The sequence below is a fragment of the Eutrigla gurnardus genome, assembly GCF_963514095.1.
Source record: "Eutrigla gurnardus genome assembly, chromosome: 3".
NCBI classification, from domain to species: Eukaryota; Metazoa; Chordata; class Actinopteri; order Perciformes; family Triglidae; genus Eutrigla; species Eutrigla gurnardus.
The window spans coordinates 32,927,113-32,951,275 of record NC_139917.1 but is presented as its reverse complement, the minus strand read 5'-3'; the positions used below and the strand labels follow the sequence as shown (position 1 = coordinate 32,951,275).

Here is a 24,163-nt window from a genome sequence, read left to right as displayed (position 1 = left end):
CAATAAACTGCTGGCAATAAACCACATTTACCAATAACTGCCAATTATTCAATCAGGCCTTCACTGAGTCATTCATTCATGAGCAATAACTATATATTTTTTTTAATTGAGTTTTTACCGTTTAACTTATTTATAATATCTCTATCTATTGATCATATTTGTTTTGCCTCTCGGCTGGCAACTAATAAAGGATCGTCTCATCTTACCCACAGATAAACACCTTTCATAATAAATGAGTTCCCAGTACAAAGAGGATGATTCTCTGTGGAACGAGATGATCTTGAACGCTCCCCTCTCTTATGTGATTGTCGAGAGACGCTCCGCTACTGAACCAGCCGTCGTGTCGTTGAGCAGCAGCAGATTTCCCCAGCGATGGTGAAAGGCTAATGCACCGGTTACCCAGCTCATTTGTCAACAGCGATGCAGCACATGATGGCTTGTTATTCTCCCACGGTCCCTGAACCCCCCTCTGACAGCGGTGGAGTCGGTTTACTGTCCGTTTGCTTTAGAGGAGGAGAGTCTGGACGCATCAGCTCCCTCTCTCTTCCTCTCTTCCTCCCTCTCTCACTACTCTGTCTAACTTTGTGTCATCTTGACCCCGGAGTCTGCTAACCCTTCACACGGTGCGTTTACAGTCTCAGTGATGATGCAAAAAGGATGAAATCATGTTTCAACTCAAGCGAGAAGTTTGTGTCCAGCGTGGTATATATATATATATATATATATATATGTGTGTGTGTGTTAGTGCTGTCAATCTTTTTTTTTTACTAATTAATCGCAATTAATCACTTTCTTTCTTCTTAAGAATAGTTATAATGGATATTTAAATGTAAAATGATGGAATTTATGTAGAATCAACACAAAGGAAGTATTTAAATTCAAATACTATTGTTAAATAGCAGCTTTTTTAACTTTAAGCACAGATTCTCTCATGTGAACGACAGATTTCCAAAGAAACCATCAAGGCCATCAAAATTAACTGTCAGCTTGAAAAAGGCATATTTCTTATATTTCTTATTCACTAACAGAACATTTCAAAAAGGTCCACAATAGAACATGTAGATATGGAAACAAGAACAAGGAAATATTCTGCTGAAGTCAGAATGATAAATCCTTTTCACTCCATAGAACAACAAGCTTCGTCCTCCTTTACATTCAGCCCGTTACTGAGACAGACCTGTTTACATCGTCAGAGGAAGCAGCACACGCCACATCTAGTGTTTCTCACGCAGACAAATTACGGGGATCATTTAAAAAACTGCTCGGCGATCACTCGCCACGATCCCGATATCCGACCGATATATATATATATATATATATGAGAAAGATATGAGGATATACACATATGAAGACCTCCATGGGATGAATTCAGGATGTTTCATTCCCACCGCTGCTAATGAGACGAGAGCAGAGCAGTTCTGCTCCCTCGGTTCAGTGTCAGCTGACCAGATATTATGCTATATATATATATATATATATATATATTAAAGGGAAGTGATTTGTGTTAGGGAAGCTTAATTAAGGGTCGTCGTCGTCGTCTACGTGTTGCCACAGTCTCTCAGGATTTATCAGCACGCGGCCGCCGGTGGCATTTTCAAGCTGGCCGGGTCTGACAGGAACTAAATGGCATCGGGTCCAGACCATTAGTAAGGGTCTCCCTGGGTGCTGCTGACACATCAGGTCCGCCTTTGAGTCTGGACTCTGTTCTGTGATGTACAACCAGACGTCACGCTGTGATACGACAACATCTGAATCCATCATCTGAACAGGGAACTAAATGTTTGATGTGAATGACGTTCTGACATCAAGTCTAAAGAGAAGGTGACAAACGGACATCGGCTGATCCGGAAATCCTAACAACCTGGGTATAATGGTCTGTATGTGTAGACATCAAACAGGCTTTGAAAGCTGTGGTTCCACTGACCTGGCCTTCATTAAGACCAGCGCCCACGCTGAGAATAAAACCTCACAAAACCAGGACAGCGTTGGTGTTGCTGCAGCTGGCAGAACTCAATTATTAGTCTACATTCATATAAATATATATAGGCCTTTATGTGATGTCATGTTAACTATCTTAATAAACACCAGCAAAACAACTTCATTTACCTTCTCTTGATCAGGTTTCCATCCTCATACAGTTCTGATTTAAAATCCATATTATGAACCTCCATTCACGACTGCACTATGAGCATGCACCCTGATGACCAACAGGTGGCACCACTTCAGCCAGGTGCCAGTAAACTATTGCAGAAGAAGAAAAATAGTTTTATTAAAACTCAGGAGACGACCTCTGGTTCTGAACAGTGATGTAACACTTAGTGCCATTACTTGCATTCTCTCTGCTGACCATCAGGGGGCGACTCCTCTGGCGGAAGTACATTTACATGGAATCAGATCCCTGGTGGCCAGCAGAGGGAATGACATTGCCACATACGGGATGTTTTTCCTTTTTCAGACCATTCTTCGAAAACCCTAGAAATGGTTGTGCGTGAAAATCCCAGTAACTGAGCAGATTGTGAAATATTCAGACCATCCCGCCTGGCACCAACAACCCACTAAAATTACTTAGCACACCTATTTAAACTGACACACAGAGAGCAAATAACTCATTTCTTTGGATTATCCACCTTTAACCTGTAACCGCGCATCCTTCACCAACACATTCTCTCTCCAGCGGCCGAATAATGCAGCGACATCAGAGCTCCAAAATCTTCACTTTTACACGCATCACAACCAGACTGTAAGAAGTCGTCGTCGTCATGGTGACGTCGGCATGCCAACGGATGTAAACCATGAGGCTGTAAAACAACTGTTCAGAAAGAGCAGTGGAATTAAATACGCCATGAATGGTGTAATGTAAGATTATTCAAGGTTGTGTTCTCAAAGTGGGAGTGTGATGACACACACACACACACACACACACACACACACTCACACACCCACACACACCCACACACACACACACACACACACACACACACACACACACACACACACTCACACACACACTCACACACCCACACACACACACACACACACACACACAAAAGGATCCCACTACAGTTTAAATCTTCATTCTGTGGAATGAAAGGAAGCTCGCCGGCATCTCACACATTCACGCTCCAGTGGAAACAGACTGAAGCTTGATGAATCTGCTCTCTGTCAGCAACAGTGAGAAGCTATTGTTGCTGCAGTGAAAGACCCGTCTGTCGGGGGAGGGGGGCGATGATAAACATACCTGGCAGGGGCAAATCAATTATTTAGCTGAAGTAAAGTTGGCCTCCCACACCGTCGTTGTAATCTTGTTATCTAAGTGATGAGAGAGTGAGAGGGAGAATAAATCAGAGGCATGATGGAGGGGAGGACTGAAATGCTGCATTCACAAACACCAAGCAAATATTTCACATTAAGTCATACAAAGATGCAAATAAATGTCGCTGCCACGCTAACATAGCTACCATGCTAACGCAGCTAACGCAGCTACCATACTACCAATGCAGTTAGCTACTAAGATGACATTTACACTTAGCTGTAAACTTGACCTTGAATCATGAAGCTTGTTAGCAGCTTCACACCAGAATCCACATGGATCCAGATCCAGTAAGGGTGCTGCTCGGGGTGCCGCTCTGCCACTTGTGTTAATCAGATCCACCCGTTGCTCCTCCGCAGTCCAAATATGGTCACTTCCTCCTCTCGAGATTGCAACGGCCAAGAATTCAAAATCAAGGCTTCAAAACCGTAGTCCACAAACCAACGGTGACATCACCATGGCAACGTCCTCCTCTGTCGGTGGCCTGGAGAGAAACATGGAGACAACAGAAGTGACAAAAGACTCAATTTGGTCCGGTTGGATTTGCCAACATGAAACCCTAACCACCCTAACCCTAACTTACATTTATATTTAGGGCATTTAGCACTTTTGTCCAAAGCAACTTACAATAAGTACATTTGTCGAAAGAAAGAAACCATATCTGTGCTGATAAAGTAAGAGCTAAAAATAGAAACAAGTGTTCCGTCCTCATCTGACAAGTAGTAGCTGTTCAGCAAGGATTCCTATCGTACAACAGTGCTAGAAGTAGGAACATGGAAGGTGTTTGAAGGTAGATGGGTGCCGTTCCATTGGTGGCCTTGAAGGCAGCAGGGAGCATGTGGGTAGATTGAGGACCTGCTGCAGCATTCTGGATACGCTGCAATGCATCTAAAAAGGGCCATTTTCAAATGCAAAATGTGTGTAAAGCAGAAAATGTGTTAAAAGTTTTGGATTTGTTGTTTGTGTGTCAGTTTAAATAGTTGTGCTTGCATGTCATTTTAGTGTGTTAGTGATTGGAAAACTGTTATTAACGTAGACTCAGTCTGCTGCTGGATGTGGACTCAGTCTGCTGCTGGATGTAGACCCGGTCTGATGGATGTGGACTCAGTCTGCTGCTGGATGTGGACTCAGTCTGCTGCTGGATGCGGACCCGGTCTGCTGGATGTGAGAGTGTGGGCCGAGGCATGATGAGTTGCAATTTAGGAGACGATATTATTGGTTGAAACCAGCTGATGTTAAAACACAACCTGTTTTAGCCTTATCCTATACAGACAACGTTGTCTCCCTCTCTCCCTTCATCCAGTCTTTAGCCTTATCCTATACAGACAACGTTGTCTCCTCTTCCTCTGCAGACTCTTCATGCTCTTCACCACGCTCAGCAGATGTTGGCCCCTAATTAACAGGCCGAGGTGGCAGATGTGGAGGTCGAGAGCTTCACATCTGCCACCTCACTGGCTGCCAGATTTAAAACATGAAAAAAAGGATGGAAGACTTGTGAGGGCAGAGGTGCATGCTGGGAAGTGCAGGTTTCAAGCTGTCTGAAGCACTGTGGCCAATTAGCAGCTCAACATGAGAGATGTCGTCCTTTCTGAGTTCAAGTTGCACAAAAACAACATGGAGGAGTGTTGAGGAGGAAGTCAGGGCTGTACCCCATTATAACTCGCAGGGCATCAAACGCTGATGCTCAGGCGGTGGATGAGGGCGCTCCGCTGCACCAGGCTTTCAACCAACACCTGCATCATTGTTGGACGCTAAGAACAGCTGACATCATAAAGCAGGTGTAGCCAAGGCAGGGAAAGCGTGGTCGTCAGCAGGGAGCCGATGAGTCGCCTGCAGGGAGCCGATGAGTCGCCAGCAGGGAGCCGATGAGTCGCACACGTGCACACACATACAAACACACACACACACACATACAAACACACACACACACACACACACAGTGACTGCAGTCTCTATAAACACTTGGAAGAACAAAGCTGTGGGCCGATGTGGTGTTGCTGAGGGAGCCTTAAGCCGAGCCAGAGAACATGGAGGTGGTGGAGTAATTGCATGTGGCCCTCCCCCCCCCCCCCCCCGACCTCCCAGCCCTCCACGGCCTCTTATTGTGCTGCAAACACATGTGTAGCCTTCCCTTGGATTAATTAGCTCTCTGCGTCCCACCGATTCACTAATCACCTTCTTCATAACGGGAATCCCAATTAAACTGAGAGAGCTCTTATCTGGTTTTTGCACAGTAAATTGAAGTCAAGTTATTACTCCATACACACACTCAACAAAAATATAAATGCAACACTTTTGTTTTTGCTCCCATTCTTCATGAGATGGACTTAAAGATCTAAAATTCATTCCAGATACACAATATTACCATTTCTCTCAAACATTGTTCACAAATCAGTCTAAATGTGTGATAGTGAGCACTTCTGCTTTGCTGAGATAATCCATCCCACCTCACAGGTGTGCCACATCAAGATGCTGATCTGACATCATGATTAGTGCACAGGTGTGCCTTAGACTGTCCACAATAAAAGGCCACCCTGAAATGTGCATTTTTTTGCTTTATTGGGGGTCTGGGGACTCAGAACCAGTCAGTATCTGGTGTGACCACCATTTGCCTCATGCAGTGCAACACATCTTCTTCGCATAGAGTGTATCAGATTGTCAATTGTGGCCTGTGGAATGTTGGTCCACTCCTCTTCAATGGCTGTGCGAAGTTGCTGGATATTAGTGGGAACTGGTACACGCTGTCGTATACGCCGGTCAAGCACATCCCAAACATGCTCAATGGGTGACATGTCCGGTGAGTATGCTGGCCATGCAAGAACTGGGACATTTTCAGCTTCCAAGAATTGTGTACAGATCCTTGCAACATGGGGCCGTGCATTATCTTGCTGAAACATGAGGTGATGTTCATGGATGTATGGCACAACAATGGGCCTCAGGATCTCATCACGGTATCTCTGTGCATTCAAAATGCCATCAATAAAATGCACCTGTGTTCTTCGTCCATAACAGATGCCTGCCCATACCATAACCCCACCACCACCATGGGCCACTCGATCCACAACATTGACATCAGCAAAGCATTCACCCACACGACGCCACACACGTTGTCTGCCATCTGCCCTGAACAATGTAAACCGAGATTCATCCGTGAAGAGAACACCTCTCCAACGTGCCAGACGCCATCGAATGTGAGCATTTGCCCACTCAAGTCTGTTACGGCGACGAGCTGGAGTCAGGTCAAGACCCCGATGAGGACGACGAGCATGCAGTTGAGCTTCCCTGAGACGGTTTCTGACAGTTTGTGCAGAAATTGTTTGGTTATGCAAACCAATTGTTTCAGCAGCTGTCTGAGTGGCTGGTCTCAGACGATCTTGGAGGTGAACCTGCTGGATGTGGAGGTCCTGGGCTGGTGTGGTTACACGTGGTCTGCGGTTGTGAGGCCGGTTGGATGTATTGCCATATTCTCTGAAACGCCTTTGGAGACGGCTTATGGTGGAGAAATGAACATTCAATGCACGAGCAACAGATCTGGTTGACATTCCTGCTGTCATCATACCAATTGCACGCTCCCTCAATGCTTGTGGCATCTGTGGCATTTTGCTGTGAGACAAAACTGCACATTTCAGAGTGGCCTTTTATTGTGGGCAGTATAAGGTACACCTGTGCACTAATCATGATGTCAGATCAGCATCTTGATGTGGCACACCTGTGAGGTGGGATGGATTATCTCAGCAAAGCAGAAGTGCTCACTATCACACATTTAGACAGATTTGTGAACAATGTTTGAGAGAAATGGTAATATTGTGTATCTGGAATTAATTTTAGATCTTTAAGTCCATCTCATGAAAAATGGGAGCAAAAACAAAGTGTTGCGTTTATATTTTTGTTGAGTGTATATATATATTTCAATTAAATACATGGAATTACATATATGAGTGTCACCAATTAGGTCTTCCAGATCCTAAATCCCCTTTAGAACGAGCAGTTATTCATTAATCTGATTTAATCTGCTTTTTGTCTCGTCTGCTCGCCACTCTGCAGCAGCGCCAGCAAGTCACGTCATTAAACTTTCTTATAAGCATATTTTTAATATCTACAGACGACAACCTCCAGTTCAGAAAAGTGAAGCCAGCGATGAAGTCCGAAAAGGTCTCTCTTCTGGCCACCAGGGGACGACTCCTCTCTGGTTGTATAGAAGTCTATGAGAAAATGGTCCTACTTCTCTCTGCTGGCCACCAGGGGGCGACTCCTCTCTGGTTGTATAGAAGTCTATGAGAAAATGGTCCTACTTCTCCCTGCTGGCCACCAGGGGGCGACTCCTCTCTGGTTGTATAGAAGTCTATGAGAAAATGGTCCTACTTCTCTCTGCTGGCCACCAGGGGGCGACTCCTCTCTGGTTGTATAGAAGTCTATGAGAAAATGGTCCTACTTCTCCCTGCTGGCCACCAGGGGGCGACTCCTCTCTGGTTGTATAGAAGTCTATGAGAAAATGGTCCTACTTCTCTCTTGATGTATTATCTCAGTAAACATTATAAACATGAGTTTATGGTCTCAATCTCTAGTTTCAAGTCTTCTTCAATCCAGCTTGATGTTCATTTAGTACATTATGGTCCATTTAGAGTCCACCAGACCAGAAAGCAGGGGATGCTTTAGGGGGCGGGGCTTACCTGCTGATTAAAAATGATTAAAAAAGAGTTTGCAAAGTAATAACATGTCTCACTATATTCGTATAAACTATGTGTAGGTCATTTGTATGCTCTGTTGGAGTAACAGACGGTCGGATCGGAGCTGCTTATGAAAATGAGCTAATTGTTTGTTGGAGCAACTCGTCACTGAAGCCGCGTGGCGTTTAAGGTTTAAAGCGATGCCAGCTGTTTGAACATTTCCTCTTTAAAGATTCCAGCAGGGGGGGTGGAGCTGAAGGCCTCCCAGCTGTTCACCAGCTGTTCGTCAGCTGTTCAACAGCTGGTGAACAGCTGGTGAACAGCTGGTGGCAGGCGTCCTCTCTCTCCATCAGCATCACAGGTCGCCTTGAGCTTCTAGAGAGATGACTCGCTGAGTGGAATTGCTAATTCACTAAAATGAATAGGTCACATATTTAAACTGACACAGAGCAAAACAGGGCTGACATGTAGACAGACAGGTAACCAGTCTATCACAGGGCTGACATGCAGAGACAGACAGGTAACCAGTCTGTCACAGGGCTGAGAGAGACAGACGGGTAACCAGTCTATCACAGGGCTGAGAGAGACAGACGGGTAACCAGTCTATCACAGGGCTGACATGTAGAGACAGACGGGTAACCAGTCTATCACAGGGCTGAGAGAGACAGACAGGTAACAAGTCTATCACAGGGAGACATGTAGAGACAGACAGGTAACCAGTCTATCACAGGGCTGACATGCAGAGACAGACAGGTAACCAGTCTATCACAGGGCTGAGAGAGACAGACGGGTAACCAGTCTGTCACAGGGCTGAGAGGGACAGACAGACTAACTCCCTTTGTTCTACAGTGGCAGCACCAAAACAAGCTGCAGGGAGGATTTCTTTTTAAATATCAAAGAGACCCAAGAAGATGAAATATGGAGCAGCAATAGCAGAGCCCACATCTATTGTTTACACTGTACCAATATTTGTGTTTGGAGATTCTTTCCCAGGATCCCCTCTGACTGAAGTACAGTCTTATTGAGTGGACGACACGGAGGCTGAACAATAATGCTGGAGGTGAAATACTCTTCTTCCAGATTTACTTCCTTTGACGTATTTGAGTTTCACGCTATCCAAAGAAGAAGACGAGCATTAGCATGCGATGGGAATATGTGGGAAGACGCAACAGCTTGTTTGGAACTGAGACAAGACGGCATATTGCAGCCGAGACTGAGACCTGGTTGGTGTCTCTGTCTCCCTCCTCTACGGAGCCAAAAAGCACAAATGCTCGGCTGTCAAATGCGTTCAGCATCAACCCTGAAACGTGCCAACAAGCTTCCCGTCTGCATTCCACACCAACTTGTCAGAAAGTTCATGCCGATAAGACAACCACATGCAGAAAGACCCAACATGGCAGTGAAAAGGTGGAAGTGCAAACGTTTTAAAGAAGCAGCCTTGAAAGCTGCAGACGAGTCACCAAACATCCACCACAAGGTGGCGCTGCAGCAAACGTCTGCATTACCTTTCGTCTCAGAGCGCTGTTACTGTCGAGAACGGCTTCCTCAATAACGGGAATCTGGTACAAACCTTCTGGTGCAACAAAACAGTACGACGACTGTAACACTGCAACATTATTCACATCTACATCTGCTATCAGCATCATGTGACACGCTAGAGATGGTGCATCTCCTCAATCTATACCATTCGCTGCCAACAGGTCGCCACTGAGCAGGTTTCTGGTCATCGGGGTGTTTGGTGACCCATGTGTCAGAGTGAAGTCTGTAAGAAAAGCAAACAGAGTCAAACATGTAGGAGACGAGATGGTTGAACGGAGCAACAGATTTCTTTGGTCACCTTCGTTGGCTGATGAGGAAGATACAGAAGTGGATGTTTGGAAAGAGAACAAAACACTTACCTGCTTCCAGGTAAAACAAGCAGCGAGATGCCCGTCGAGATTATTTGAGATGTTCAAACGAGCACCACGTTAGCATCCGCAACAGGAAGTTAGCATCCACAAGAGGAAGTTAGCATCCACAAGAGGAAGTTAGCATCCACAAAGAGACTTTTTCCGTTATCACAGAAAATAAACTCAAATAAAAATGTATGATATTTACATGTTTTGTGCAGCAAGAAAAATGAACGCCACTTGTATGTTTTTTGGAGCAATCTGCAGAAATAAAAAGCTAACGTTGGTCGCAATGGTCACATGACTTCACCTCACCAGCGCTAAGCTAAAGGCGACGAGTCGCATTTAGCCACTTGTTAGCAACCGTCTTTCTCAAAAAAGCTAGTGACTTCCAGACAAAACAAAAAACGCTGAGTCATTTCGCTGAGTCGTTCCGGCAGTGCTACAGTGACGATGCTTAATCAGATAAATGAAGGAAAAGAGACCAACATTTAACTTTGACACAATCGTGAAAAAAAGAAGTAAATAGGAAAAGAAACTTCAGTAGTCGGAGGTTGAAAAGCTATTTGACTTTTATATGACACCAGAGTGACATCTCAGAGAACAGAAAGGAAAACGCTCACATGCATTTAGGAGGAAGGAAGTGGGGAAGATGGAGGGAAGATGGAGGGAAGAAGAGAAAACACTCCAATAATCTGGAATACATGAAAACCTCATCGTCGTTCTCTCACCAACCTTCTCAACCTCACAGGAATCCATCAATAGAATCTTCTCTCAGTGGATTCTCATACATCTAACTGTACATGTAGCAAATCTCAGATAGTAGTATAACAGTGTGTGTGTGTGTGTGTTGGGGGGGGGGGGGGGGGGGGGGGGTCAATAGTAACTTCATACTGAAGCTTCCCTGCAGTGTACACAGTATTTATATAGGAGGAACTAGTGCTCAAACTGCCACGTCTGGACCACGACACTTGCCATAGTATTGACCTTCCTAATATCTTGGGTTATATTTGGGTTTAATAAAGCAAAAAAAATCCTGGAGATGTGACAGGACATCAAACCTGGCAAGAATCCGACACTAACGTTTATTAGTGGACTAAAACACAGGAAGTGGACTCAAACACAGGAAGTGGACAAAACATGTGCATGGAGGGAAGAGGAAGTCTTTGATGTGTTGGGTATCTTTACATCATTTTAAATTATTTTCTGTTGAAATCTGTTAAATACATCCATCTCTGCATCTCTCTCTATATATACTTTATTATACAAAGTATTAATATATCACAAATGAAAGAGGACCTATCATTTGTGTGTTCTTCTTATCTTTAGTGGGGTTTACTTTGTTGCTCATGTAAAATGTCTCCAGAGTCAAAGGGATTTACTTAACTCATTTAGACGCCCCCATTTCAAGCTGTTGTTCCATAAAGTGATAACGTCAACAACTAACTCATTAGCATAATATCTGTCCAGCCACTAGTGACCAATCACAACAACAACAGAGTGGGCTTTTTGGGAGCTCAAACACTCAAACAGAGTGTTTCAGAGAGGGAAGAGCAGCACAGTCTGATGGGAAAATAAATATATTTCCCCATATATATAATATTTATTATTATTAAAGTCTTTGAAAGTAATGAGGGATTTAGCCCAGATCTGCACTCACTTCAGCCCTTTCATCCAGCCTTCTATTTTAATGTGTGTTCACATCAAACATGAAGCAGATTTTTTTACCGCAGGATCATTTGTGTTTATTCAACTTGCGCTGAGGAGACATCAACCAGGTCTCCTCCATCACAACTGAAATCGCCACTAGTGCTGCTTTGTACATGTCGAAGTCATGCTTTGTTTGGTCCGTCTGCGAGACCACCAGCTACTTTTAAAACGCTGGTTTTCTGAATGGAGTCTGGTTGATGGGTGCTAGGCTACGCTAACATTGTAGCTGCTCCATCAACACTCCAAATAAGGTCGTCTAGACATAAATACAGCAGAGACCTTGTTGTTTGGACCACAGACGTAGACCTCTGGGGGACCACAGACGGTCTCTAGTTTCAGGACGACAGGAGGACAATCTCAATGCTGATTGGCTTTGGAGACACCGACATGCACATTTCTATGAATAAGTGAATTTTGCACATTTGCGTGTATTTGTATCTTTGCATTTACTTTTCAAGCATCGCGGCGTGCAAAAAAAGGGCTCTTCGTTTGGTGTGAACACAACATACAAGGCTCCAAGCTCGTCTTGCTGTCCCTCACAGACAGAGACAGACAGAGACAGACAGAGACGGACAGAGACAGATGGAGACAAACGGAGACAGTCAGACAGAGACAGACAGAGACAGACGGAAACAGACGGAGTCAGATGGAAGGAGACAGATGGAGACAGTCAGACGGAGACAGACAGAGACAGACAGAGACAGACGGAGACGACGGAGACAAACGGAGACAGTCAGACGGAGACAGATGGAGACAGACGGAGACAGTCAGACAGAGACAGACGGAAACAGACGGAGTCAGATGGAAGGAGACAGAAGGAGACAGTCAGACGGAGACAGACAGAGACAGACGGAGACGACGGAGACAGTCAGACAGAGACAGACGGAGACAAACGGAGACAGTCAGAAGGAGATGGACGGAGACAGACAGACAGAGACAGACAGAGACGGACGGAAACAGACGGAGTCAGGTGGAAGGAGACAGATGGAGACAGTCAGACGGAGACAGACAGAGACAGACGGAGACGGACGGAGACGACGGAGACAGTCAGACAGAGACAGACAGAGACAGACAGAGACAGACGGAGACAAACGGAGACAGTCAGAAGGAGATGGACGGAGACAGACAGACAGAGACAGATGGAGGAACTAACAGGACAGGAAATGAACGTTTTACATCTCTGTCTCCCAAAGAGGAAACAGGCGGGTTGATGCTACTGTTAGTGATGGTTATTACAAAAAATAAAGCCTGTACAAAGTTCAGCATCAGTGTTTCCATCCGCCCGATGTTTACAAGGACATGTTGGCTCAAGCAATATTATTATTATTATAATTTTTTTACAGTTTTTTGCCGTTTTCATATAAATAGCATCACTGTAGAATCCATCACTGGAATGTTCAGGCCTCTCTAATGGTTTTCCAAATATTCTGTATTTCCAGATGACTCAAATGTAAAGCCCACATGTTTCCAGGCTGAATCCAGTCTAAAATAAGCCCCTCCCGCTCCCCCGGTTATTATGGTTAAGTCCTGTGGAAAAGTTTGGATGTCAAAACTCAGAAGCAACTGTGTTCATTTGAGAGACGACGATCCGAGCAGCAGATCGGAGAGAGAGAGAGAGAGAGAGAACAGGTTTTCATCTGTTCTTCCTGGAGCTGGCATCCGTCGGCGGGCTGCTGAAGCCTGTGATGTCACCGTCCTCGCCCTCGGCCGCCGCCCGGCCCTCCATCCAGGGGTTGGACAAGTAAGCATGGGCGTCGAGGCCGCAGACGTGGCGGCTGTCTTTGCTCCGGGTAGATAGATTGGTTTGGTCCAGTGAGCCTGTGCTGTTACATTTCTTCACCAGCGGGGGAGCTAGAGAGCCCGGACTGAGCAGGGACGTTAGCGAGAGGCTGTTCAGGGTCTCCCCGCCAGTCCCCGGGCCCACATCCTCATCCGAGGGGTCCATGGAGTCCTGGCGGGGGCAGCCGGGGCTGGTGCTGCCGCCGTCGCAGCTGCTCTGGCTCCTCTGATGCCCCCTGGTGGCTTGGAGGGTAAAAGTACTGCGTCTCTTTAGTAAAGGAGGGTCCTGGTCTCCCACGGCCGGTCCCTGGGGGTGTAAAGGGTGGCTGAGGAGAGGCAGGGGGAGGTCCAGATCTCGAGGCGGGGACACGCTGAAGCTGAGCCCGTCCTCCGTGGTGGTCTGCAGGCTGCCCTCTGAACTTCCTGTGGCGAGGGAGGAGTCGCTGTGGGATGGGTGCTGCACCCGGGGGACAAACAGGAAGCAGTTAGTCCACAGATACATTATACAGCTGTTTGTTAGGGACATCTAGTTTCGTTACTCACTTAAAGGGACAGTTCACCCCAAAATCAAAAACACAGTTTAGCAATAGCAGAACCCTACATTACACAGATTTGGTGCTGTTTGAATTTGTTTTACCACACACAGTCTGGTGTTAGAGACAAGCTTTAAAACTCAACCTGCGGTTTTGGTTATATCCTGCTGAAGTGTCATGTGTAATTGAAAAGGTAACATTGGCAGGAAGGTGTTAAAGCCTTACTCCTCATCCCAGTACTCCCAGTAATTCCAGTATACAAGACCACAGGGAGAAAGGGAGGGATGAAGGGATTGTTTTATAAAAAGACAAGAGGACAGGGAGGAGAGGTGCAGAGAAAGAGGTGAAGAGATAAAGGAAATAGAACAACAGCAGAGTCGGGACCACCAGGACCAGGATCAGGACCAGGACCAGGACAAGGATCAGGACCAAGACCAAGACTGGGGTCAGCTGAGGATCACAGAGGCACTCATGTAGAGGGAGAGGAAGGAAGCCCATCGCCATGGTGCCACAGGAACCAGAACCACAATGAGGGTCTCTGGTTTAGTCTCTGGCCTCCTCTCTGGTCTCCTCACTGGTCTGGTCTCTGGTGTCCTCTCTGATCTCCTCCTCATCCACCCCCCCTTCCCCTCATACCTGGGAGTCCAGGGTCCTGCTGGTGGCTCCAGGTGAGCAGAGGGAGGCCCAGGATGCTGGGGAGGTCCGTCTGGCCAGGCCTCTGTGTCCTGGACTAGCTCTGTGACCTGGACTAGCTCTGTGACCTGGACTAGCTGGATGGAAGAAGTCTGCTGGTAGGTTGAAGACGGATGAAGCTCCTCCTCCACTGCAGCGTCCTCCACCTGGATAGTCAGTGAAGCGGATCACATTATTTTAGTGGATTGTGTTTCGGGATTTAACAGGATTAACAATAACATTCCAAATGAAAACTGAAACATGACATTCCCCTCGTCTCTCTGCGTACGTTTCCGTGACGATGGCCGCGTTCCTGTGGCGGTTAAACAGCAGTGAGGCTCACGAGGAACGGACAGATGATAAGGATGAAAGAATTATTTTGAAAGTGATGGATGATTTGATTCTGTTTGTATTATTGAAATGATACATGACCATAGACAATGACAGGAAGTAGAAATATCAAAATACATTCTATTTAAAAAGTATCCCGTTGAGTTCATTTATTATTATTTGACTACTTTAAATTTTCTTTTTAAATACTTCACAAACTAGCAGAATAAATCTGTGTAGTTCATCAGTATCATATAACACCAGTACTGCTGTTCTCTGCAGGACCAGGTCCCACAAGAACTAAAGTCCTGCTTCTTATGGTTCAGGTCCCATGGGGGGTACTTGTCTCCGTCCGGGATTCTATTAAAGAATTAGTGGCTGCACATTCAGGGTCTCTCATCACAGACACATGAACTCTATATACACACAAACATATATATATAGCGTCGTCATGGTAACTAAACGTGGTGCGTTGGATGCTGGACCACCATGTGAACTCTGGTACCTGAGCAACGTGCCGGGCTCGGCTGCTCCACTGAGGGACTCTCCATCTGCTCCAACTGGAACAAGTCCTGGACCACCTCCTCACCTCCTGAGCTGCTGGGGTGAAGCCCCCCGTAGCACCCCTGGGTGGGCAACTCGTCCGAACTGTGGGAGTCACTGCTGCCCCCCTGAACCAGAGGAGAGAGAGAGAATCACACACACATATATACACACACACACACATACACACACATATACACACACACACACACATATACACACACACACACACACACACACACACACACACACATATACACACACACACACTCACCTGGCTGCCCCCCCCCAGTAGCAGGTAGCTGCCGTGTTCGTCCAGACTGAGGTCATCAGGCAGTGCCGGAGACGAGGACTTGTCCGACAGCAGCTCTGACATCAGAGACGCCTGCTCCACCTCCGCCAGCTGGATCTGCCCACAAACACACGGGAACCAATCAGAGGCTCTCCTCTCTGAGCGTCATCATGAAGACAATGTTTGAATGCTTCCTTCCTTCCTGATCATGATTCAAGGTCAACTTTACAGCTAATTGTTGGGCCCTGTTCACACTGCACCTGTCCTCCAGACACCGGATCTCATTGACTTTGCAACTACTACTCTGACGACCAATAGAATCGCTGTTTTGGTAGCACACGTAAAAAGCCGATGTAAACACAACATCGAGGAAAGGTTAATAATTGTGATTGGGGACAGGCCGATTCTTTACAACCAGCCCCTGTGTATAAATATATATATATATATATATATACACAGGGACGGAATTACTAAAACACGTAGCAACGCTCTTCTGGCTATAACGGGATCCATTTTACACTATAATAATAAAGAGGTCGGAAGTAGCCTCAATAAGCTGGCTAGGCAAAGGCAACTCCCCTATGCGCCAGACACGCCTTCATTTGTCCGGACCATAATTGACTGTGTGTGTGTGTGTGTGTGTGTGGGGGTGACCCCTGACCTCTGCTGGGTGGCCCCTACAGTTCTTGCAGATAGGAGGAGGACAGTAGTGGTGGAACACGGAGCCGGACAGGTTGTCGATCATGTCACCTTCCAGCGAGTCCTTGATCAGCAGAGACACGCTGTCCAGCCATTGGCTCTCCTGAAACACACGATCACATGTGATCTGTTTGCAACACAGCAGCCTCCACTAGAACTCCAGAGAACCCTTTATAGATGAATTGTGGACGAAAGGATGCGTATCATCACTATACCCTCCCGCTGCCTTTCAAGTACATTTTCTTTTGTTATTAGTATTAAAAAGTGTGTTTTAAAGCACGGATTAAACAAACACCATCCAGTGTCCCTCCACCTGCAGGGTAATACAGTACAAACAGACTGAATATCAGAGGTGGACGTCGTCATGGTGACATCCCCCATTGGTTTGTGACTACGCTTTATCAACCAGTTCGACATCTTGGATTGGTTGTGTAGTTGGATTTGATTCGCTTCAGCATTCTGTCTTTAATATCCCACCTTTCACACAGGTATAAAGATATGGTTACTTTGATATATTCCTGTCGTGAGTTATGGGAGAAGGTTGATGCCGTCCAATCTAGGACTTGGCAACAAGGCGATTAACTTCTCCAACAAAGAATCTCTCTCTGTATCTGCCAACTATTGATCCGATCGTCTTCACACATTTACATTTACATTTAGGTCATTTAGCAGACGCTTTTGTCCAAAGCGACTTACAATAAGTACATTTGTCAAAAGAAGGAAAGAAGGAAACCACAACGAATCATTGCCGATAAAGTAAGAGCTAAAAGTAGAACAAGTGTTAGGTCCTCATCTGAGTAAACTAGTACTTCAAGAGCAACAGTGCTACGATCAGAGTGCTATAGGTAAGGGTGTTTTTTTTTTTGTTTTTTTTTGGGGGGGGTTAGTGGGTCATGCTAGTCGAGGTGAAGTCTGAACAGGTGAGTCTTGAGCCTTTTTCGGAAGATGGCAAATGACTCTGCTGTCCTGACATTGGTCGGGAGTTCGTTCCACCACTGAGGCGCCAGAACAGAGAAGAGTCTGGACTTTGCTGAGCGACATTTGTTTGATTTCAGCGATGGTGGTACCAGCCGGCCAGCTGAAGTAGAGGAGCGAAGTGCTCGCTTCGGGGCATGAGGTTTGACCAGTGTTTGAAGGTAGATGGGTGCCGTTCCATTTATGGCCTTGAAGGCCAGTGTCATCGTCTTGAATTGGATGCGTGCTGCAACAGGAAGCCAGTGGAGGTCACGGAGGAGGGGGGTCACATGGGAGAATTTGGGTAGATTGAAGATAAGGCGTGCTGCAGCGTTCTGGATACGCTGCAATGGTTTAATCGCAGAGGCCGGGAGTCCGGCCAGGAGAGAGTTGCAGTAGTCAAGGCGGGAGATGACCAGTGCTTGGACCAAGAGTTGCGTTGCATCCTTTGTGAGGAAGGTCAGAATCCTGCGGATGTTGTAGAGGGCAAATCTGCAGGATCGGGCCACAGCAGTGATGTTGGGGGTGCAGGATAGTTGGTCATCGAGGATTACACCCAGGTTCCTCGCAGTTGACGACGGCAATACTGTGATGCCCTCGACAGTGACCGACAGGTCCATGCGAGGGCAGTCTTTCCCTGGGATGAAGAGGAGTTCGGTTTTATTCAGGTTAAGCTTGAGGTGATGTGCAGTTGTCCAGACAGAGATGTCAGCCAGACAGTCCGAGATGCGAGTTGCAATGTGGGTGTCAGAGGACGGGGGAAAAGAGAGGAACAGCTGGGTGTCATCTGCGTTGCAATGGTAGGAGAATCCATGCGATGTGATAACAGAACCTAGTGATCTGGTGTATAGTGAGAACAGAAGCGGTCCTAATACTGAGCCTTGAGGGACACCCGTGTCCAGAGAACAGGGTTTGGACATAGAGCCATTCCATGTGACCTGAAAGGTGCGATTTGTCAGGTATGATGTAAACCAGGTGAGAGCAGAGTCAGTTATGCCAAGTTCAGCCAGAGTGGAGAGGAGGATTTGGTGGTTGACTGTGTCGAATGCAGCAGATAGGTCGAGGAGAACGAGAACAGAGGAGTGGGACGAGGCTCTGGCGTCTCGCAGGGACTCGGTCACTGTGAGGAGGGCCATCTCAGTGGAGTGAGCAGTCCTGAATCCTGATTGATTAGGGTCTAGGAGGTTGTTCAGCGAGAGATAGGATGACAGTTGGTTGTAGGCGGCACGTTCCAAGGTTTTCCCACTTGGTGGGTCGTTTGGGATCCGAGGACCTACGCGTTTGTAGCTATCGTCAGTGGCTCACACGACCACGCTGAGCATAAGCGCTACTGACATCCATCTATACGTCAGGTGAATCGGGTCTCTGGGCTTCTATCATCACATTTTGCTTCTGAGGATCAAGACGAAGAGTTTCTCACTCTGTCAAACACTCCATCTTCCTCCATTAGAACCGACTCTCATCCTAAAGCTACGTTTGACAGCCTCTCAATTCTGTGTCTCCCCCTTTATCTCTCTACTTATTTCACAAAACTTCTATATATGTGTGTGCGTGTGTGTGTGTGTGTGTGTGTGTGTGTTAATCTCAACCACAGATGGATGACTTCTTCTTGCTTTAAGCAGAACCACAGATAAATATCAACATTGTTAGATGAATTGCATGATCCGTTAAAGAAAGAAAAGTCCTCCGGTCGACACTATGCAGGCTTAAGAGGGATTGGAAGTCCCACTGAGGGGAACTGGAGAACCAGAAGTAATTGGCAGACTCCCAAAGTCAGCGGGAAACATTGCGAAAGCAAAGAGACGAGCTGAATAATGAATGAGGAGCCGTTTAGCTGTTCAAAAAAGGTTTCTGGCTGCTTGCTGTCCCACCAGCACATTAGGGTCTAAACTGTGAGCCTCTAGTTCCTCCTGCTTCAGTGTCCAGAGACCCGTCTCTCTCTCCTTCAGCGTTCAGAGACCCGTCTCTCTCTCCTTCAGCGTTCAGAGACCCGTCTCTCTCTCCTTCAGTGTCCAGAGACCCGTCTCTCTCTCTCTGGCTGTCAGTGCCTCATTCCACGTTCTGGATCTTCGTCCTCCAGGAGACTCGTCCTCCCCGTCCCTCTGGGTGATCGTCTCTAAGTGGATGGTGAGCTGGGACTCTTCTGTGATCGTATCCTCTTTCAGGTCTCCGTGGTGGAGATGAGCCCATGCATGAAGGAGCGTCCTGTTTCTTCCCTGTAGGCTTGATACTAAGCCAAAGACCAGACCGAACCGGTTATATCGACCTTTCCCACTCGCCACAGCAGACCCTCCCAAGTGATACATTCGTTTTTTTTACACAGAAGATTGCGCCGTAATCACAGAAAGGAGAGTCAGAAATATCCAGAGATTGTACCGTTTATAAATAACCTAACAATGGTGACCCCCCCCCCCCCCCCCCCAGGAGAGTTCCTGCTGAGGCGTGTGAGGTGAGGAGGGCAGCCAGTTGACCTTGACGGCCTCCACATTGTTTTCTGGTGTTGGGAGATGCACAGTGAGACGGTAGGCAGCCTGATTGATTGGCTGAGCTGGGGGGGCCTTGGATCTGGTAAATGGAGCCCCTGACCCGGTTTAATTCACTGCACCACCATCTGGTTTCTCCCAGAACTGCTTTCATCTCTGAACCCGACACTGAGGAACTCCTCCACTCAGCATATCTGGAGACGCTTCACTGTTAATCTTTTGCAGATAATAAATCCCACGTCAGTCTTTCAATATTCTGAAATATTAAGGATCCTGCTGCTCATATTCAAGGAAAATGTGCCTCCTTTAATGATCAGCGTGGTCTGCTATGCAGATATCATGTAGAAAGGCGACGGCGTATCCCTCCGCCGAGGCTAGAGGATTCTGGAGGATTTCTGGAGGATTCTGAAGGATTCTGGTCTGGACTTGTCACCAGTTTTGTGGGTGATTCCAGATGTTGTGTTTTCGTTCACATGAGCTTTTCACTAAGCTTCTTATTTAATGTGACTCTCTCCTCATTAGAATACCAGTCGAGACAACAGGGAGACTTTCCCAGTCTTTGATGGACTCTGCTGAACCACCAGAAGTCTCCACAGGGGCCCAGAGGATCCCCACACACTCTGCAGATCTATTGAGTTTCTGACTTCACCGTGTAGACCGGAATCAGTCCAGTTGTTAGAATGTTGATTCCTTTTCACTCCTTCATGAGGAAGCTGCTGGTTGAAGAAGCTGAATGCTGTTGTGACGGGATGGGAGCATAACAAATGAACATTCTGTACCCAAACAATAAGTTGAACCTGAGAAACTTGTATGGTACGACACACACGTAATCTGTATGCACTGGACTTCAGCTCTCTGTACCACCTACTGCTGTAACATATTATGTCAAATGGAAAATGCAAAAGATAAGATAATATTATGAAGACGACTTTATCCTGTGGGTAATGGGGGCGGGACTAGATAAGCCTTGGCTTCTACCCGCTTTCCCTTTCAGCCATGTGTATTTTACTATCTGAACAAAGATGTGTGATGATGATGATTTAACTGACATGCCCGAAATAAATAAATAAATAAAAAATAAAAAATGCTGGGATTCATTCTGGAGTCTAAACTTTGCTGTGAATAAAACTAATCTGTCAAACATCATGAACAAACAGAAACACAAGCAAATGACGTTTCATTCACGTTGGCTGTGAGGCTGATTTCCCTTCATCCATCATGTCGCTGTGATTCTGGGTAAATGTCTCAACTGAAGCAGGTAAAGGAGCACTGATCCCACATCTGCTGCTAAACAGAGTGGAGATTTAAAACCCTTTAACTCCTCCTCTGGTTATAAATACCACGCGGCTGACAGACAATGATCTAGAAGCACAATGAGGCCGTGGCGGAGTCCACCGCCCACGCAGCCGCAGATCTCTATCGCTGGTTCACCACCATTCAATCTCTGCTTTCTGAACCAAAATACCAGAGATTATGAACGCTCGTTCACCGTTTCAAATATAATACAAATCAGGGCATTATGGGAAAAAAACCCATCCACGTCTTCCAGACTGGAGATCAGGACCACGGGATCCACGTCATTTGTTAAAAACCTACTTTCTTTAAATTGCTTTTTTGTGAATTCATTTATTCTTATCATTTATGCTTTGATTATGTTTTTTTTCTTCGTTAGGTTTTTATTGCAAAGCGCTGTAACAGACGACTTCAGCAGAACGTTGTTGAGCCGGTTAGACTTGTTTTAAGTGATCAGAATGTTGCTCTGAGTCTTATTTGCTGTTGTTGCTATGGAGATACATTCACACAGAGGCATTGATTCATTTAGTTGGAGGCAGCAGAACAAGCTGCAAACAACTAATGACGTATTATTATTATGAATTATCATTAATCATGTATTCAGCACCACCTGAAGATTAGTCCAATATCCTCTCTTGCAGGGTTTTATTACTGATCACCTGTTAAAAATGTCTAAAATGTAGATCAGTACCCTGATCCAAGTATCATGATAATAGGTTTATTCATGAGCTGTTATTGATGAGAACAGGAACCTCGTTACAAGAGATCAGCTGTTACAATGAAATCAACTGATTCCTGATTGATAGATAGCAGGACCAGCAGCAGGACCAGCAGCAGGACCAGTAGCAGGACCAGTAGCCGGACCAGCAGGGAGGGGACTGATTGATTTTCTGCCTCTAATTATGCAAATTAAAGGCAAATCAATCAGGCTCGTCCCTTATTTCCCTTTTGGCCGTTTCAAATGCTGCGGCTCCATCTTAAAGGAACATTGTGCAGCGTTTAGGAGATCGCTAGGCATGAATAGAATATTCATCGGTGTGACTCCTGGCTGATTGAAGGTGTGAAGGTGGACTCACCTGAGCAGGTGAGTAGAGGCAACATCGAGGGTGTGTGGGTCCCTCCTGAGCTGCTCCTCCTCCATCTTGTAGCGGCGCCATCACCCCTCCACTCGGACCCCCAACCATCTCCGCTGTAATGGCCCTCGACGCTCCTCCGCCAGTGCAGGACCCGCCGGTGGCACCGCCTGTAGCACCGCCTGTAGCACCGCCTGTAGCACCGGCGATGGCACCGATGCCCCCCATCATGCAGCAGAGTCCTCCCTGAGCCAGCTCCAGCTCGATCTCGGCGTCCATCTCGGCGTCCTCCTGCGCCTCCTTGTTGGAGTCATCCAGGTGCTTCATGAGCACGGCGACCACCACGTTGATCAGCACGAACTGGGCCGTGAGCACGAAGGACACGAAGTACATGGGTGAGATGAACTGGAGGCCGGGGTGGCAGCCGTAGTCAGCACCCGGCCGACCCGGGGGACACTCCCTCAGGGTGTCCTGGAGGGGGGTGGGGGGATAGACAGGAAGAGGGAACAGGAAGAGGATAGACAGAAGGAGGAAGGACAGGAAGGGGCAACAGGAAGAGGAAGGACAGGAAAAGAAAGGACAGGAAAAGGCAACAGGAAGAGGAAGGACAGGAAAAGAAAACAGGAAGAGGAAGGACAGGAACAGGAAACAGGAAGAGGACACAGGAGGGAAGTCAGAGAGATGAAGAGTTCATATAAAATAATGAGCTTTTTGTTTTGGAAACTATGGCTATGGTATAAATGTATTCATAAGCTCCACTACAATGTTTGAATGTGAATCTTAAATCCATCTGTGTTTATTATCTCCACCAAGCTTTTAATGAAGTTACTACCAGCTGAAAGTCACCAGTTAACACGGTCACTGTTTATCTGAAACACCGTCCTGTGTGATTACGGATCCTGGTGTAGGAACACGTAACAAGCAGACATTTAGATGCTGTGAATTAAATGACAAAGAAAAGATGTATATATATATACCTCTTATATGTATATATATATACATATATATATATATATATATATATATATATATATATATATATATATATTTGAGTTTAATAAACAAGGCTCATTCCGTCGCCGTGGAAACAGTCGGTAACGTAGTCAAACTGTCACCAAAGCTGGAGGTCTGACCAGTTCTTCAGTGCGTCCTGGTTCACAGTCAGACCCCCTCTCTTAGAGCCCAATCAGCACGGATCCACTTCCCCCCGGGTTCTAAGGGTTCTCTGGAACTCGGGTCTGATTAGAGAGCCAGACTTGATTCAAGTGCTGATGAGATACTGAAGAGGATTTTGCATCCTGGTAAAGTTTTCATTTAATTTCTCAGCAGCATCTTTGCCCCTAGGCGCTGCTCATCCCAGACTAATTTCCCTGACTACAGACCCTCTGGTCCTGGATCTGAACCCCAGACTCTCTTCTACTGAGATTGATGTCAAATAAAAAATAGAAATATAAACATAACTTCCATCTTTTCTGATGGACCCTCATCTATGAACATGTGTGTCGTCTCCACACCAGGAGGGAAGTGAAAATCCAGTTCACTTTAGGCCAGGAGACCACCTCCGGTTCTGAACAGTGAAGGTCCTTACAGCTGCATTCTCTCTGCTGGCCACCAGGGGGCCAATCCTCTCCAATTGTATAGAAGTCTATGAGAAAATGAGCCTACTTCCCTCTTGATTGATTATCTCAGTAAACATTGTAAACATGAGTAATAGTCTGTGAGTCCATGACCAAAGTAACGCTGCCGTGAACTCAAGTACCTTCATGATGCCGTTCCAGTTGTCGCCGGTGGAAACCTGGAAGAGCGTGAGGAAAGCCATCCCAAAGTTTTCGAAGGTGGCGTGGCGGCTCATTCCCTCACAGGGGTAGTCGGCGTTACACACTGGGAAGACAAGCATTCAGAGAGTAATCGTGGCAACGTTAAACTTTTATTAAGG

At 46.4% G+C, this 24,163-nt stretch overlaps 1 protein-coding gene across 1 annotated transcript in view; it reads right to left on the bottom strand.

Moving 5' to 3' along the window:
- Positions 1-12,657: 12,657 nt before the first annotated feature.
- cacna1ib (calcium voltage-gated channel subunit alpha1 Ib) overlaps positions 12,658-24,163 on the bottom strand; it is a 68,475-nt gene continuing 56,969 nt past the window's right edge. Inside the window, exons 30-36 of the mRNA XM_084005828.1 lie at positions 23,987-24,108; positions 22,231-22,698; positions 16,387-16,527; positions 15,708-15,842; positions 15,396-15,561; positions 14,525-14,727; positions 12,658-13,812 (exon numbers count right to left, since the gene is read on the bottom strand). Of these exons, the coding sequence (XP_083861954.1) occupies positions 13,210-13,812; positions 14,525-14,727; positions 15,396-15,561; positions 15,708-15,842; positions 16,387-16,527; positions 22,231-22,698; positions 23,987-24,108 (1,838 nt within the window). The 3' untranslated portion in view covers positions 12,658-13,209. The remainder of the gene's footprint in view (positions 13,813-14,524; positions 14,728-15,395; positions 15,562-15,707; positions 15,843-16,386; positions 16,528-22,230; positions 22,699-23,986; positions 24,109-24,163) is intronic.